This window comes from Ixodes scapularis, unplaced genomic scaffold, assembly GCF_016920785.2.
Source record: "Ixodes scapularis isolate PalLabHiFi unplaced genomic scaffold, ASM1692078v2 PGA_scaffold7__128_contigs__length_106722199, whole genome shotgun sequence".
NCBI lineage: Eukaryota > Metazoa > Arthropoda > Arachnida > Ixodida > Ixodidae > Ixodes > Ixodes scapularis.
In genome coordinates, this window is record NW_024609882.1 from 51,655,945 (window position 1) to 51,673,523 (window position 17,579).

At 49.1% G+C, this 17,579-nt stretch overlaps 1 protein-coding gene across 1 annotated transcript in view; it reads left to right on the forward strand.

Annotated features, from left to right (window-relative positions):
- LOC115328376 overlaps positions 1 to 17,301 on the forward strand; it is a 43,555-nt gene extending 26,254 nt beyond the window's left edge. The window contains exons 4-6 of the mRNA XM_029989567.4: positions 7,313 to 7,530; positions 9,395 to 9,530; positions 16,473 to 17,301. Coding sequence (XP_029845427.2) covers positions 7,313 to 7,530; positions 9,395 to 9,530; positions 16,473 to 16,897 — 779 coding nt within the window. The 3' untranslated portion in view covers positions 16,898 to 17,301. The remainder of the gene's footprint in view (positions 1 to 7,312; positions 7,531 to 9,394; positions 9,531 to 16,472) is intronic.
- The last annotated feature ends 278 nt before the right edge of the window (positions 17,302 to 17,579 follow it).

The window sequence follows — 17,579 nt, forward strand, 5'->3', positions numbered from 1 at the left end:
CCTTTTAGAATTGAAAGAAAAGGGCCCCTGAAACCGAGTCTGTACAGTTTGTGAAAAAGTATTTCGTGATTTATGCTGTCAAAGGCTTGAGATACATCCAAAAAGACTGCACAAGATAGCATATTATTATCAAAACCTGCGTGTAAGCAGTCGCTGAGATTTTCCAAAAGTGCCCGCGTTCCTCGTTCCGCAACGAAACCGTACTGGTGAATAGACAATAAAACAAACCGTTCTACGAAACTAGTCATTATTTTTGAAAGATGTTTCTCCAGAATTTGTGAAAAGCATGATAATATTGATATTGGACGATAACTTTTAACATCATCCACTTTCCCTCCTTTGTACAGTGGCTTAACAATGGCGGTTTTCATTGCTGTCGGCCAATCTCCAGTGTCAATGATACTGTTCAAGATTGCGAGGAGTGCAGGTTTAAGCTTTCCAAAGTTCCTTCGGAGATCGCGCATCCGGATCTCATCAAAACCTGGGGACTTCCTTTCCTTGAAAGAAAATAAATAATCGCGTAGATCCCCTTCCGATATTGGAGGAAGAAAAGCTGAGACTTCATTATATTTGTGCAAGGTAATGTTAGTAGCGTCATCACGTGGCTGGAGCGCCCCGGATGTGCGAGAAAATGAGGCGTTGAATTCGTCAATTGTTTTCTGTGTAGCAGGCGCAAAAGACTTGTTTATCATATCGTCACAAGAACGTTTTTTAGTCCTAACTAGAACCCGATGTGCGCACTCCCATGTTTTTGCGGTATCGAAACGATGCCTTTGAAATTCTCCCTTGAACGGCTGAGCTGAATCAAAAAGAAGCATTCTTGCCGCGCCGATTGTGGAGAACGAATACGAATATCTGAAAGAATCTTTTACTTGCGAACGACGAAGCAGGCAAAACATCTCAAAAAGAAGCATTACGCGCTACTCCATAGTGTTGCAGTATGCTTAACTTATCCGTATCTTTTTAATTCACTGAGGGAATAGCGCGCACGCTCTGAGTGCGCACAGGCACCATATATCTGCAGGACTGGTTGAAAGCGGGCTTCGCGACCGTGAAGGTTTATATTCCAAAACATTCGAGTTTTAGGATATCGTAAATACCCGACCATTAGCCCTGCTTTCCTCGCAAGCACTAGGGACTTTTAGCAAACCGTTACCGTATTCCGAGTACCGTAATACTGAAGCCTTTGGAGCATGCTTTTGAGCACGCGCCCGGGTGATACCGGGACCGCGGGGCGCGCGCTTAAAAGCAGGCTTCAAAGGCTCCGGTAGTGCGGTACGCGGAACACGGCGACGGTTTAGCAAAAGTCCCTATTGAGCTCTTGGGGGAACGCTGCGGATTGAATCAAACCAGAGAGAGAGAGAGAAACGTCTTTATTGTGCCAATTCCGGCTTTAAAGGGTGAAGGGCTATGTAGGGGTGTCTGTGCCGAGATCTTTAGACATCCTGGAAATATGCTCCAGGAGGTGGCGCTGGGTGAGCTCGCAGTTTGAGGTGTGAGTGAGCCATACCTTCCAGGTGGTCGGGGGTGGGGGAGTGTGGGGGGTGTAAGGAGAGGAGGGATCGGGAGCGTGGAAGGTTCCAGAAGACGTGTTCATTGTTTGGGTAACCTCCGCAGGCAGAACAGAAGGGGTGTCTTGGTAGGTTGAGTATACGGTGTATAATGTGTGGGGTTGGGAGAGAGTCGGTTTGGGCCTGTCGTAGCGTGGCAGACTGCGATCGAGAGAGGGAGCGGGATGGGGCAGGGAGGGGTGACTTAGAGAGGAGGAGGCGATGCATGTTTTGTTTTCGGGAGCGACGGAGGGCACGTTTTTGGTCCACAGGCAAATACTGGGTTGGTCAGGAGATCGCAGGCCCCGGAGGGAAATTAACTCGGGCGAGCGCGTCTGCTCGAACGTTACCTGCGATGGCTCCATGGCCAGGTGCCCAGATAATGCGGAGGGACATTTGGGGCGTCAGGTCGAGGGCGCTAGTTATGGTGGATAGGGAAAATGGATGGATAGCAAGTGTGTGTAGGTTTCGGATGCTTTGCTGCGAGTCAGTTACGATGATGTGTTGAAGGGGGGAGGGGGAGAGTGTGGAGAGGAGCTTGATGCCATCAGCAATTGCTTGGGTTTCAGCATGAGAGGCGGAGGGGACGTCAGAGTAGTTTTGTGTTTGGGAGATAGGTATTTGGGGGGAGTAAAGGGCGGTGCGTGCGGTGAGGTCGCGGGGGTTGAAGTGGGCGTCGGCGTAGCTGACGACATGGCCGCCTTGTGAGAGGGCTTGAAGCTGTTGTTGAGGCGCTGTATTCTGTGCTCGCGTCGCTTAGTGTGCGATTTGGAGTCCATGTGTTTGGGGAGGGGATAGAGCATGATCTGTGGGAGGTAGGACCAGGGTGTTGGGGGAGGGGGGATGGGGGGGGGGGGAGACTGGAAGTGTCAATGTGGAGAAGGCGGAGGAGGGCTCTGCCTTGAATGGTAAGTTCAAGCCGTTGTTTTTGGGCTAGATGATGATTCGCGATTTTTTCTTCAAGGGTGTTGTGGAGGTGTGTTTGTTGTAAGAGGTGTAGTGGGGAATATAGGAGGGGACTACGATGGCTGCCCTTAAGGGTTTACAGAGTGCGCTTTGGGTGTGTACGGATTTGTGTCCGGGTAGGGTTTAGGTGAGGTAGATGGTATAGTATACGGGAATAAATCATGGCCTCCGAGGCCCTGACAATTTCCCGTTCTTTGAGGCCTCTGTGTTGTTTGGCTACACGTTTGAGCATTTGGGTGACTTTATTTGTGTGCTGGATGAGTTTGTTGATGGTGAGGTTGGTGGCTCCATTCTGTTGAAAGGTGACTCCTAGGATCTTGATGTGGGTGCGTCACGGGATAGGGTGTTGGTTAAGGTGAGGCGGGATTAGTTGCCTGTTGGGGTCCTTGTTGTTGGAGACGACTATGTATTCAGATTTTTTTGGCGAGAAGGAGAGACCGCATAGTGTCGTGTATTGTTGTATGCGGTGGCATGCCTCAGTGAGGGCGTCCTCTTGCGCGCCTGGTGAGCCGGTGGTTGTCCATAGAGTGATGTCCTCAGCATAAAGTGAAGGGTGGAGATTTGGGATGGCATTCAGTGTAAGGGGCAGGTGCATCATGGCTATGTTAAAGAGTGTGGTTGAAAGAATTGAGCCCTGGGGAACTCCTCGATGTAGGGGAAAGGGGGTGGACTGATGGTTTGGTATTTGGAAGGAGGCCGTACGTTCGGAGAGGAAGTTGTGAATAAAGCTGTACATTCGGGTGCCACAGTTGGTTGAGGCGACGTGTTCCAGGATAACACTGTGCGATACGTTGTTTTTCGAGGAGTTTACCCGCTTCAGGATGTGAGGGAAATTGGTCGGAGGTTGTTGATGGTGAGTGGTTTGTTGGGTTTAGATAAGGTGATGATGGAGGCGTGTTTCCATTCCGGGGGGATTTCAATCGTTTCCCATATACGGTTGTAGAATACCAGGAGTTGTGCATGTTGGTCGTTATTGAGATTCCTTAATAGCTCATAGGTGCTGCCATCCTCTCCCGGCGTAGTATTTTTGGTGATGGACTTGAGAGCGGATTGTAATTCCGTTAGAGTGAAAGGGGTGTCAATGTCGTTCAGGAGGAAATCAGGGGCCCATGGTGGAGGGACGATGGAGTGGGAGTTTGGGAGGGGGAAAAAAGGTTTGGCGCAGGTCTTGTTCTAGTTGTTGGGGGGAGATTTTGGTTGCTAGCATGATGCGGGTCAGGGGGTTCTGTAGGGTGGGAGGGTCTAGAAAAGACTTAAGCAAACGCCAAACGTGTTTGGTGCCGACCTGCCCGTTTAGGGAGTCACATAGCTGAAGCCAGTTTTCGACCATCAGTTTGTCGGCGTAGGTTTGCATTTCTTTGTTGATTTGGGTGAGGCGACTTTTAAGATGCTTGTCAGTTTTTCGGCGTTTGAGTTGGGAGACTGTACGGTGGCGGGAGTCCCAGAGGTTGACGAGGTGTCGGTCGATGTGCGGGGTTTCAGTGGATCTGTAGAGGCGTTTGGCGTGTTCGTTTTGTAGGGTGAGGATGTCGAGGAGCCCATGTATAGGAGATGAGGAAGCTGGCGGAATTTGTCCCAATCTGTGATTAGGATTGGTTTACGGCGAATTTTCTTGGGGTGCGGGGATTCTAGGCTGGTGATGATAATCTTGTGATCGCTACCTAGTTGCTCATCAGTGACAGGCCAGGTGGGTGTGAGTGTGCCTTTGTGGAAAGCTAAATCGGGGTTAGTGTCCCTTTCCACCGAGTTTCCTGTTCTAGTATAGGTTGTGGCTTCGTTGAGTAGGGTAAGGTGGTTGGCGTTGGCCGCGTTTTCAAGTTTCCTGCCCCTGGGGGTGGAGAGGTGATAGCCCCAGAGTACGTTGGGGGCGTTAAAATCACCCGCAAGGAGAACGTCGCAGTTTTTGTTCGAGGTGAGGATATTGGTGAGCCAGTTTGTTGGGTCTGCTAAGTTCGTTCCAGGTCTCCAGTATGCGTTAATTATAAGGAGGGGGCGTGCGGAGGCGTGCGGAGGTTGCATGATAGTTACAGCGTGTTCTTGGTCACTATTATTTAGGTGGGAGCAGTCTATTTGTATGGTGGGCAGGGATTTATCGATGTAAGTTGCAACCAGTGGAGTATTGTGTTTGGCAGAGATGGAGGGCTGAGTGAAGGTAATATACACTGTGAGGTTAATTTTAGCAAGTGGTTCCTGGATTAGGAGGATGCCAGGGTTTTCGGGGCAGGGAGAGGAGGTACTGTTGTAGGTCATTTTTTTCCGGCGGAGGTTGCGACAATCCCACTGTAAAATTTGTATTGTCGAGTTAGTCATCATTGCACTCTGAAAGGGTAGACGAGAATGATTCACGGCGGCACTTAGTGGTATCGTTGGATTGGTCCTGGGTTTTTTGTTTTTGTTGGGCTCTTAGGAGGGCCTGGAGGGAGAGTCGATTAGTCTTCAGATCCGCGAGCTCCCTGCGTAGGGCAATGTTTTCTTTCTCAATCCGGTACAGCTTAGACCATAGCTGTTGGAAGGCCGTGTGGAGGCTTTTGAGCATGTCAGAGTCGTGTTGGGTGGTGGAGGTGAGTGTTGGTGCGGTAGGATTGGGCGAGTTGTTAGAGAGGTGTTGTGATGAGGCAGGGTGGGGGCACGTGCGGCCTAGGGCCTGTCTATGGCTGTCCCTGTCGTAGATGGGTTGATGGTTGGGGGAGGGAGGGGGGAGGGTGCGAGGGGTAGGCTCACTCACCGTTCTCGTGGGGCTGAGGCTTCGGGAACGTCTTGTGTCCTTGGTTGGGACGTGGGGCTTGTTTCATGGAGGTTGTCCTCTTGTGGAGGGGTTAACCGTGTGTGGTCGTTGGTCCATGGGCGGCGTGTCCCTAGCAGGTCGTCCAGCCGAGGTTTGCGATGGGGTGGTGACCGGGATCTTTGGGAGAGGCTTTGGAGAGTCTGGCGGGTTGGTCGGCTCGTGGCGTTGCCTTATACGGCAGTGTTACGCTCCCTGTCGGACCTTGGCATTCGCCTGGTTGCGTGCAGGGCAGTCGTTGGATGTAGGGGGGTGGTCACCGGAGCAGTTGTGGCAGAAAGGTGAACAGCGGTGTTCCTCGTCGCGGAGTGTAGTGGTGTCCGCGCAACAGTTTTCACAGAGGGCGATGTGATTCTTTAGAGTGCAAACTTCTGACCTGTGTCCAATACGCAGACATGCGTAGCACAGGGGTGCCCGTGGACGGTGGGGGCGACAGCGGCATTCGGCTCGGTGGTAGAGGATATGGTAGTGGATGTACGTGCCCTCAAACGTGATGAGCACTGATTCTGACAGGCCCATCATACGGGCGTGATGATGCGGGGGCCCGGGGAGTGGAGGTGCGCTATGAGTTCCTCTTGTGTGGTGAGGGCAGGCACACCGTGAATGACGCCCTTGCACGAGTGGCCGGGGACGGGCGAGTAGCATGACACAGGTTGATTCCCTTGCTGGAGTCGAACGGTTTGAAGTTGGATCAGTTTTTCTTGTGCCGAGGGACAAAATGTGTCAATAACCGCCAAGTTTTGCGTAGGCCGAAGCTTCAGTATGGTCTCTCGGATTTCCGTAGGGGTGAGGTTGGCTGCTTGCATGACGGCTTCCGTGAGAGTCGATGGGCGTTCGGACGTGAGATCGAACCCATTCTGCGGCTTGAGGATGACGGTATAATGTTGTTCCGTGGGTTTGGTGCTCGAGTAGACATTAGTCCACTTGGTGAGGTCGTGGGGCGGTGGGGTGGATTGAAGTGATGGGGAGGCCCCGGCCATGCTGGAAGCAGGCCAGCGCTGAGCCTGAAGTAGGCTTAGCGAGGAGTACGGCAGCGGGTGCGGCGGGAGCCGCCGCTCACGGGAGGCGAGGGGTGCGGTGGCGCGATGGCGCTAGTGTCGCTTCCAAGGGTGCCGTACTCGTCGATGGCCGGGTAGGGTTAGCGCGGTGGACGTCGAAGAGGTTTTTCGGTCGCCGAAAAATGAAGGTTTCCGGCTCACCTGGGCTCAAAATTTCGCCCAACGGGCCCTTGACCTTGCAGGAGACAGTATCGGTACCAAAATTTGCTGCGAGGGTGATGGCTCCGCTGGTGAGAATGGTATCATCAGGAGCCGATACGAAGCACGTCCAACACGGTTGACGGCAGATGGCGCCTCAGTCAGACCAGCACTTTTAGTTCAGACGAACAGAAACGCAACCGGCAAACAGTTGCAGTGTCATCTAAATGTGCCCATGCAAACTGCTCCAAGGAATACAAAGCCGGCATTCGGTCCTACCCGATCCGGTGCAACGAATCTCATCGCCACCCAAATGTCGCGAATATCTTTGTACCGACGGTGAACATGCATTATTTCTTTTTTGTTAAATAAATATGCGGCGAGCGGTTTGAGGTGTGTTCGCATGTTTCAGTCCGGGGAAGTCTCGCGCTGTCCCGCGCGCAACGAGGTAACGAGGACACGCACGCAAAAATCAAAAGCGAGCGTCCCCCCGCATAGCTCGCTGCGTTGCTTGCGTATTTCACTTGCCAAGGGTGAAGCACGGAACGCGAACGCACAGTGCTTGCGTTTTCTCCTTGAGTCCAACACGTGATTCTGACGTGACACTGCTTCAACGCAGGCGAATTTGGTTCCTGAGAAAAAGCGCAGCGTTAATACATGATTTGGGCAACGCTGACTTCTTTGTAAATAGTGTGTTGATGGAAACGCAATGCTAAAACATTTCCCTGACAACCTTCCAGCGATAATATGTAGCCCATGAACCAATCGTTATACAAATTCAAAGTGTTCACGTAACATTCGACCTACGTCGCATGCAGGAGATGCCACGAGTGCGGGTGACCTTCGACTTCTCGGTCTGGGTGTGCCAGCGTACGCCCGGTTGGGAGGCAGCGCCAGGCTGCACTGCCTCTTCAAGCTCGGGAGTGCACCACTATACTGCGTCAAGTGGTACAAAGATAATCACGAGTTCTTTCGCTACCTCCCGAGCGAGAACCCGCCCAAGAAGATTTTCCCAATGAGAGGGCTTACGGTAAACGTACGTGCATCCATAAAATCCTTATTTCGTACCTTGCAAAAAGGGTTCTTTTTATTTTCCCCCGTAAATACCGATAAATTCCGATTATTAGCCTCTGAGTCACTTAAAATCGGCGAGAACCAAAAAAGCTTAGGATTAAAGCTCTCCCTGGACAAGAGCAACCCAAACTTAACCGGACGAAACATTTTAAGTATCTATAGCTTTATTTTGAGTTGAACACGACCTTCATTGAACTGTCAGCGAGGCTGCTTTTTTCTTCAGAACCTCATCCATCTTCTCGTTTGCAACCTCTTATTGTTATGAGGGCATTTTTCGAGTATTTGACTAACGTGTTCGCGCCAGCCGAAAACACAAAACCCTACATATAAATGGGGTTCGTGTGTTTGGGGTTTACTTCTTTTTTCGAACAAAGGGGGTTTAAGCTTTTTCAGAAATTCCGTGTTTTATCGGTGTCAAGTTTCGGCGTCCGAAAGGAAATCGGTTTTATATTGGCGCTCATGTTGAAAGAAATAAGAAGTAGAACATGGGATTCTCCTAAGTCCAGGGAGCATGCGCGATGGTTCCAACAATTAGAAAACGTCTCTGTACCAGTACGAGCGAAAACAAGATGATTCCCGAGAAATGAAGCAGCCTCGAGGGCAGTTCAGCGAGGGTTGTGTTCCGGGTATACACCAACTCAATTCGCTGACGTAACGCCACGGCGGTGGCGCTGCTGTCGGCACTGAGCTTGCGCAGAAGATTCGCCTCACCCGATTCTGATTCGGCAAACAAAGGCTTGTTTGTAAATGGTGTGTTGGTGCATAGAGAGACTAAACCTGTAGAATGCATAAATTGCTCCTCATCTTCGAGCGTGCAGATTTGTTTCTTCTTTGTTTCTTTGGTACTTTAAGATTAAACACTAATCGGTACAAATTATTTCGAGTTTATAGATCATAAATGGCGCACAATAGACAATGTGAATTTTTTTTAATTCTCAGTTGATCAAAAATGAATTTACAGTTTGTGTGGATAAAGCAAGGTATTATGCTAACAACTTTCTTTTTTGCTACTACCAGAAAATATACATTGCGTGCTACAGTATGCTTCCGCGCCAAAAAAAAAAAGATATTTACCAGCTTCCTGTGTTACCAGTTCTTTACCTGTACTATTAAAGAGTCACATGCATGCACTCCTAAAAACTGCCTGCGCACCTACCTCCCCAGAAAGCACATGACCAGTCAATCTCTATGAAGAAGTCGTCTCTCATTTTTCACTTGAGGGACGCGGGAAAATATATTTTCAGCAATACCAAACAATGATGCTTTAAGTTGGCAATGACCCTTTTCCCATATAACCCTACGCATCTGTATACCTTCTCCCCAAATCCTTTCTTCCCGCTCTAACAATTCTCGGAGGGCACCTTTTTGCACGACCAACACTTGCAGGCCCTATCTTGGCACGTATTTGTTCTTCTTTCACGATTATATTTCTAGCACCGGTAGTATGGAGCATAAAAATTAATGAAAACCGAGGGATCCTGATTCAATCTCCACCCATGCCCATTTCGATCTGGATGAGCATCGTACTGGCGTGCGGTCGGGTAGATCTACTGCGTGACGCACATTAAAGACACCAGGCTAGCAGTAGTACTGCACTAGCTAAATTGCTTATCTACAGTCAATAACAATGTCGCCATGTTCTGGCGACATTGTGGCACAATATCTACCTGTTTTAACGGATGGAGGCATGTTGTGCAACGCTCATTCGCAGTTCGCCGAGAATCCTTCAGGCAGAACTTGTTAGACCAAAAAAAAAAAAAAAAGGTCGATTTTGTGCTTCTACGTTTACATCCAGTGTTGAGAGCCAGCGTTGACTCCCTGTGCAGGTTGCGGAAAGTGACCAGTTCTCGGTGCTTCTGGAACAACTGACTTTGCACAGCGGGGGAGCATACCGGTGCGAGGTCGTCACTGAAGCTCCTACCTTTGAAGTGGTGACCGGGGACGAGATCCTTAACGTGACAGGTAAAGTCGCAGAACTTTCATTCATACAACCACACAAATAGGACGATAGCGTAGACGTAGAGCATTCTGGCACGCATACATGAGCAAGCACACATGCAATCACAGACACTCACAAAAGCATATAATGACACAATTAAGCATACCCACTAGGAAATTGTACAGTTACTCGTAACACAGGGTGCTGTCGCATAGATTAGCTTTTATATATTGAATAATGCGAAAATGGCGTGAAAAAGTGCGTTATCCTCAAGTGAGAGCACACTTTTTCGATGGGTGTTCGACCTTCAGAAAATGATTCAATCAAGGTTGATTTACACAGTGTGTCGAATAATGTTTGTTTATACCAATTATTTGTACTAGGAGTTATATTCCTTGGAGTTAGATACAATCGTGATTTACGTGATGTTGCTGAGCGCGCAGCGAGCCAAATATGCAGCGCGCTTGGCACGAGCGCGGAAGGCCGGTGTTCAGATCCCGCCACCGCTTGTCGTTTTTCTTTTTTTAATTTTCTTTATCTAAGTAGATTTTGGAAGGTTGGAGAGACGTGTAGCTTGTTTATGCTATACTTCCACAACGAACAAGGTAGAATGTTCTAGGCTCCTAGGGAAGGCTCAAAAGAAGCCGCGACGCGCCGTTCGGAGTCAGTCCTTCGATAGCGCTACGCCAACATCGATACCCGCGACGCCCAGATATAGTACCCTTTATTTTGGAACAAGTCCGCCCCCATTAAATCTTTAGTTCATTGAGTTCTCTCCTGCCTGATTGTCTGTCATTCGTGACAATCTGGTGGAGATGCGAGGCAGCACACACTGCCCAAGGTTACTCATTCGTCCCCGCACACCCGTCAACAAAGTCCGATTCCAAGCCAGGTGAGAAGAACTCTCTTCGAGGAACCTGAAACTCCGCTCAGCCGCAGAAATGGAAGGATTGCCAACCAGCCGCAGACCTCCGCTGCCTCTGCCGTCGTATACCAGCCCGTCACAACAGGGAGGGCTGCTCCGTTCCACGGTGAACTATAGGAAGACGTCGAAGATTTGATCGACCAATGCGAATGCGTCGCCCGCCACAATGGTTGGACCGACGAGCAGCGCCTGAAAGACGTGTATCTGTCGCTGGAGGGGCCTGCCAGGCACTGGTATGAAAATCACGAGCCTTCTTTGACATCGTGGGACGTTTCCAAGAACGAGCTGAAGGCAGACTTGGGAAGTAATCCGTTACTTTTTCAAGTAATTTTGTAATTGCAACGTTACTTTTTTTCGAAAGTAATTTTTAATGAAATTTCGTTACAAAATATTGTTAACGGAGTACTTTAAATACTCGTTACTTTTTTTTTTTAAATATGAGCATAATACAGCAATGGGGCAATACGCGGTGAACATTGAGCAACATAAAGAGAGCAAGTTCAACAAAATTCGGAAACATCAGCAAGAGAAGAATAGCCAAAAAAAAAACATTTTTTTTTTTTGTATGACCGGTCACTAGAACCACTAGAAAAACGGGCAAAGCATGTAGGAATATATGAAAGACAACTATCATGTAAGACAAGACCGAGTAGGCTCTCCGTCGCCTTCAATCGTGTAATTTTTTCTTCCCCCGGGCTGGAGAAATCTCTTCGTGTTTATTTGTTTTCGTCTTGTGCACCGTTGTACCCTTTCCAACGTCTTCAACGTCTCCTGCCACCTGCACAAACATCAAATACGGGTTTGTAGCTACCTCATTCTAGCACGCTCTTGAGGCACGGCTGAGAAGCGCCTGGAGCGAAGCTAAGAGCATCGTCTTCGAGGGTACGGACGATACTTCTTTTGGTTTACTTGTCTGGGCATGGTGGACGAGTGCACTACTTACTTTACAGGGGGTGGGGGGGGGGGGGGGGGTTAGGCCATTTAAGGAATGCTGACAGAAAGAGAGAGAGAACGCGTAAAAGTTGTGTGATCCTCAATTGTTTTATGAGACCAATGGCCACCGCTTCTCTCGCTCTCTATCCCTCCTCTCCCCTGGCCTCCACGAGTCAGAGCCGATGAACGATCGACAACCCGTAACCGGCACTTTTTCTCCTGGTCGAGTTTTTGGTCATGGAGTGTCTGTCGTCTTCATGGCCATCTCTTAATGAGAGGTTCAAAATTCAGGGTATTAAGGTGAACGGAAACCTAGAGTTTTAGTGCATACTTGGCTTGCCAAAAAAACACATATCGTCATCAGCAAGAACAACACTTTAATCTACGGAAACACATCAAGGTAATCTGGGACACTTCCATTCTGCATTGGCTATACATCGTAACGTTAGAATCAAGTTCTTTCTTTTCTTGTGGATAACAGGCGAAACACCCAAGTCAAAAGAGATCTTTCGTAGATCGCTTCATTAGCTCCGAATCTCGTAGCGGAGGTAGACGCTGCTACTGAGCATGCGCACCGCTAGCTCTGTCTGCACAATTCCAGGGTCCATTTCCAGAGGCCGTAAGCTAGCAGGATGGCGGGTGCAATTCCAGCTTTCGGTGCCTTGTCAGATTGCAGGTAAACGGAGTGCACCTACACTCTTTCTTAATACAATATTTTATTTTTACAAGGACTACCATAATATGGGCGTATGAGAAATGAAAAGTAGTGGTTCCAGAACATTTTTGAAAATATCAACATTGTTTCTATTGTTTTCTGGATAAGTGTACAAAAAAAGTAACGTGAAAGTAATTTTGAACGTAACGAGTAAAGTAATCGGTTACTTTTCAGCAAAAGTAATTTGTAGCAGTAATCCATTACATTTGAGGACTGGTCATTTGTAATTGTAATCCATTACATATTTCAAGTAACCAGCACAAGTCTGGCTGAAAGGAACGTTTTCAACCAACACCACCGGGAGAGAGCCGAATACTTACTTTGAACCACAGTCTAGCTAGGGCCCTAACGAGAGCGTCACCGGCTTCGTGGAAGATGTCATGCGCCTGAACGCCCGTGCTGACGGGCAAGCCACAGACGAAAAGAAGCTGCAAGTCCTCATGCGTGGGGTGAAAGGCATCTTTGGAGGTCTCGTCCGCATTCCTCCGACAATAGTCGAAGATTGCGTCACGAAGGCCACGACTATCGAGCGTGTCCGGCAAGCTCGAGCCAGTCACTAGCGAGTTTTAGAATGATGTGCGCAATTTTAGCGCACGCTAGCGCTGAATTTAGCGCTTGCGTAAACGCGCGCTGCGCAGGTGTGTTTTAGAATAGCGTTTCCCCACCGCGACGCAAAAGCCCAAGCATCTCCCGCTTGCAACGCCACAAACATACAGTAACACTTATTGCACACACGAAATGCTGTACCTTGAGACAAAAAAAAAAAAAAAGTTTATTCCTTTGAGGTCAGATTTTAAATTCCTTTAAATATGAGAATGCGACGGGAGCGGTCGACCGGTCGTGTCCACTTGCGTCGCATCGGCAAGAAAGGTACCATATATTGACCTTCGCACACAGGACTACCTTCGCTGAGAAACGTTCGCGCGTTGCAGGCCGGCAAGTTGCCCGCGATTCTTGCCCAACTTGGTGGGTCTTCCAAAACGTTTCTGACGCGCACCTCCCGTAGGAGTGCAATGTCATCATGCGTTGAAGATCGCAGTCGCGAGGATGCCGCCGACGTCGCGCTCACGGCTCCTACCACAGCCGCCATTTTTTAAGTGTGCTCGTCTTGGATTCAGCCAAATTCTCACCACGAATCCGCCTTGGAGGAGCGCAAAGACTTTTTGCGTATGCACGCGATTTCTGAAAAACAGCGTATGCTAAAATAGCTTACGCAAAGCTGAGGAATAAACGAAACTCGAACTACTTTCAATCTATCCGAGTCAAAAGCAATCCAACTGTACGTAAGGTAGCAGTAGCACAAGACTACCACAGCGTATAACCAGTAGTTCGATTTAAGCGCGTTACATTTCTGTTTGGGAGGTGTGGGGGGGGGGGGGGGGAGGAAGGAAGGAAGGGGGGAGCTGCGAGCCGCACTTTAGCACGCGAGCAGCTGCATGCGGCTCGCGAGCCGCAGCTTGGCCACCTTTGGCATAGAGAGTGAGGAAAGCGGTGGCCATCGGTCTCAGAAAGCAATAGCAGATCACACCATTTTTGCGCGTTCTCTCTCTCTTTCTCTCTCCCTCTTTCAGCACTCCTTAGTCACCTACCCCCCTCCCCCTTTTATGTTTAGAATTGACTGTAAAGTGAGGAGTGGACTCTATCACCATGCGCAGACAAGTAAACCAATAGAGGTATTGTCCGTACCCTCAAAGACGATGATCTCAGCCTCGCGCCGGGCGCTTCTCAGCCGTGCTTTAAGAGCGAGCTAGAATACAGTAGCTCACACAAAAGACAAAAAGAATTCGACCCCCTCGCGCGAGGCTACATCGTCTGTTACGCGAGTTGTGAACCCGGGAATCGGCGGGGGTACGGACCCGCGTTTGATGTCTGTGCAGGTGGCGGGAGACGTAGAAGAAGTTGGAAACGATGAAACTGTGAAAAGGCAAAAACAAATAAAAAAGAAGAGCTTCCTCCTGCCCGGGAGAAGAAAACACGATGGAACGCGACGGAGAGCTTACTCGGCGTTGTCTTCCTTGACCTTTGTGTTTCGTATATTTGTACATGCCTTGCCCGTTTTCCTAGTGGTTCTAGTGATCGGTCCCACAAAAAACCGTGTTTTCATTTCGGCTACTCTCCTCTTCCTGATGTTTCCTATTTTTTTTTTAACTTGCTCTCTTTATGCTGCTGAATTTTCTGCTCGCATTGCTCCAGTTACCGCATTATGCTGATATTTTTTTTAAGTAACGAGTAATAAAGGTAATCCGTTACCAATATTTTGCACCGAAATTACATTACAAATTACTTCCGAAAAACGTAACGTGGTAATTACAAAATTACTTGAAAAAGTAACGGATTACTTCCCAAGTCTGATTGTAACAGAGGACGACGCGCTCCCCGTTAATCGATCGCCGTACACAGTTTCGGTAAAAGAAAGGGAGGTCATCAAGGAACAAGTTCAAGAGACGCTGACCGACAACACAATCCAGCCTTCGAGCAGTCCGTTGGCCTCTCCAGTCGAATTGGTTCAGAAGGCTGGAACGCTCAGGTCCTGCGTAAACCACCGGCAGCTAAACGCAGTGACGGGGAAACACGTCTATTCACTCCGCACATCGTCGACAGGCTAGACCGGCTGAGCTACTCTCGATACTTTTCATCGATGGACCTGAAGACCAGCTACTGGCAGATTCTAGTCGGCGTAGGCGATCGAGAAAAGACAACCTTCGTCACGCCGGATAGACTGTACGAGTTCAAGGTGATGCCCTTCGAACTATTCACGGCGCCAGCAACTTTCTAGCGTGTCATGGACATCGTACTGGCAGGACTAAAATGGTAGATCTGCCTCGTCTACCTTCACGACGTCGTAGTGTTTTCAAACAATTTCAACGAGCACTTGCGACGGCTCCCGAGCTGTTCTCCAAGCCATACAAATCGCCGTAGCCAGGCTGAAGCCATCAATATGTCCGTTCGCCTATAACGAACTGAAGTTCCTAGGCCGTGTGGTTAGCAACGAAGGCGTTCGCCCAGATCCGGAGACGACTTGAGCCGTCGCGAAATTTCCAGCGCCGACAGACAAGAAAGCCAAACACGGCGGTTCAAGAGCACTGGAGTTATACCTTTCCAGCTGGTACATGGTGAGAAGGTAACGACCATGCTTGACGCGATGCTGCCCCACGAGCCAGCTAACGATGGTAGCGACGACTCCCAGGTGGTTGCTCAACGAGCCGAAGAATTCCGCCAGCTCGCGCGACTCTGGATTCAAAACCAGCAACGCGCCGACGTTAGCCTCTCCAACCTCCGTCGTCGGGACTTACACTTCCAGACCGGACTCAAGGTGTGGATGTGGACACCCACTCGTCGCCGTGGCCGCTACGAGAAGCTGTTCAAGTGGTACTTCGGATCGTAAAAGGTACTTCGTCGTCTCGGGGAGCTCAACTACGAAGTGGTGCCCGACGGAACGCAAACATCATCACGGCACCGACGACGACCCGAGGCGGTTCACGTCGTTCGACTCAAGCCGTTCTACGCTCGAGAGGGCTGTGAACTTTCCGTATTTCAGAGGACTTTGTAGCTTACCGTTCTTTTGTTTTGTGTTGCATCGGGTCATTGCGTTTTAAAGGGGGGAGTAATGCCGCGCGCGCAGCTAGCCAAGTACGTGGCGCGCTTGGCTCCCACGCAGAAAGCCAGGATTCAAATCCCGCCACCGATTGTAGTTGTTTTTTCTTTCTTTATATAAGTAGAAAATTCTAGAAGGTTGTTGAGCCGTGTAGCTTGTCTATGCTCAGACTGTACGCTTTCAGAACGAACGAGATAGACTGTTCTAGGCTTCCAGGGAAGGCTCTAAAGATTCCGCGCCACGCCGGACGGAGTCAATCTTTCGCCAAGTTATCGTACCTTTTATTTCGGCACAAGTTTGCACCTCTTAATCTTTAGTTGATTGACCTTCTTCCTACCTCGTCGTCTGTCATTCGTGACAATATATTCACTAAAACAAAGCAACAGTCGTAACGTTCTTCAATGCAGAGACGATGACATGAGAATGGGGGTCTCTTAACTGTCAGGCATACAAGACGTCGGAGGAGTCGGCAATGTCGTAATTCTTCTATCATGCTTAATTTACTGCATCTGTATTGGCTGTTTCTGCGCAGGTTAGAACTGCATATGCTGCTTGCTGCGTTTAAACTCGTTGCTCGCCAAAACACTGTCCATAGACGGTTGCAAAGATTTCTAGCATTCTGTGTGTTCAGTGTTCACCAACAGCCTATTGGTGAAAGCCATTGATGAAACCCTAAAACGTGTACATTTTTCGTGTGTATAACAGAGATGGTCAATATACTCGAACGTAACTTGAAGATAAGATGTTTTATGCATACATTGATTGTCCTAATACTATTCTTCTCGGTTTCTACTCAGCTCCGCCGAAGGTGGGTCCAAAGATAAGAGGCGCCCAGACGCATTACAACATAGGCGACACCGTGGACATCGCCTGCGTTTCCCTCGGGTCCAGGCCAGTGGTCAACTACAGTTGGTACCTCAATGGGCTTCCCCCCGATCCGACGAACTCCGAGATCAGCAACCTGGCAACTCCGACCGTCGAAGGCCTCGACTCTTCTGTCAGCAGACTCCGCTTCAAGATCAGTGACGACCTATTTATCAATGGAACAGTCTCCATCAAATGCGTGGCTAGCATTCCCAACGTGTACATAGGGTCCGACGAGAAGGTCGTTCACCAAAGGTCTGATGGTGCAGATGCTACAACGCCAACCAAGAGTGCTGACGACGAGTGCCTTTCCAAGTTGATTTCAATCATTAGGAAAGTATGGGCTTCCTATCGGTAAAAACATATATATGCCCCGTTTCACTGTAAGTTCGACCGTAGCCGACTCCACAATCTGATGGAACCAACCAAGCAGAGTTAAAAGTGTATTTTCACGGCGCTCCTTGTCTTGTGTGTATGCCATCACCAACTGAATGCATTACCCCCACTTCACAGCACGGAAAGGCGACAAAACGCCACATTTTGCGGTGGCCACTTTGTAGGGGTAGTTACGTATGCCCGACGATGCCGGCCTCTACGGTATTTCTTTTAACAGCGGGAGCTGCGTTTGCCTGCTTTTACTTGACGAGAGCGCGTGCATAGAAGGCCCGCTCAACGTGTTGTGCTTGCTCCTGTAGATTCTCTTCTATTCATGTTTGTAGCGAAACAGAGTATAAATAAGAGGGGTCGTCAGATTCCAGTGAATCGGATCGGGTCAATAGATTTAATGAGTCAAGAGATTCAACGATTCAAGAGATAAAACGCGTAAAGAGATTTAATACAAGTCAAGAAGTTCCACAAGTCGAGAGTTTCAACCAGTAAAGAGATACAACGACTCCAAAGATCAATTATTGAAGAGATCTATGGTAAGTTAAAACTGAACGCCACTTTGGATTCGGTTTACCTGAAACAAGTTCACTGTTACACAAGGGGGGCTAGTCAGGATCACCTGGCTCGTCATACCTTTTGAGTTGCTCCATATA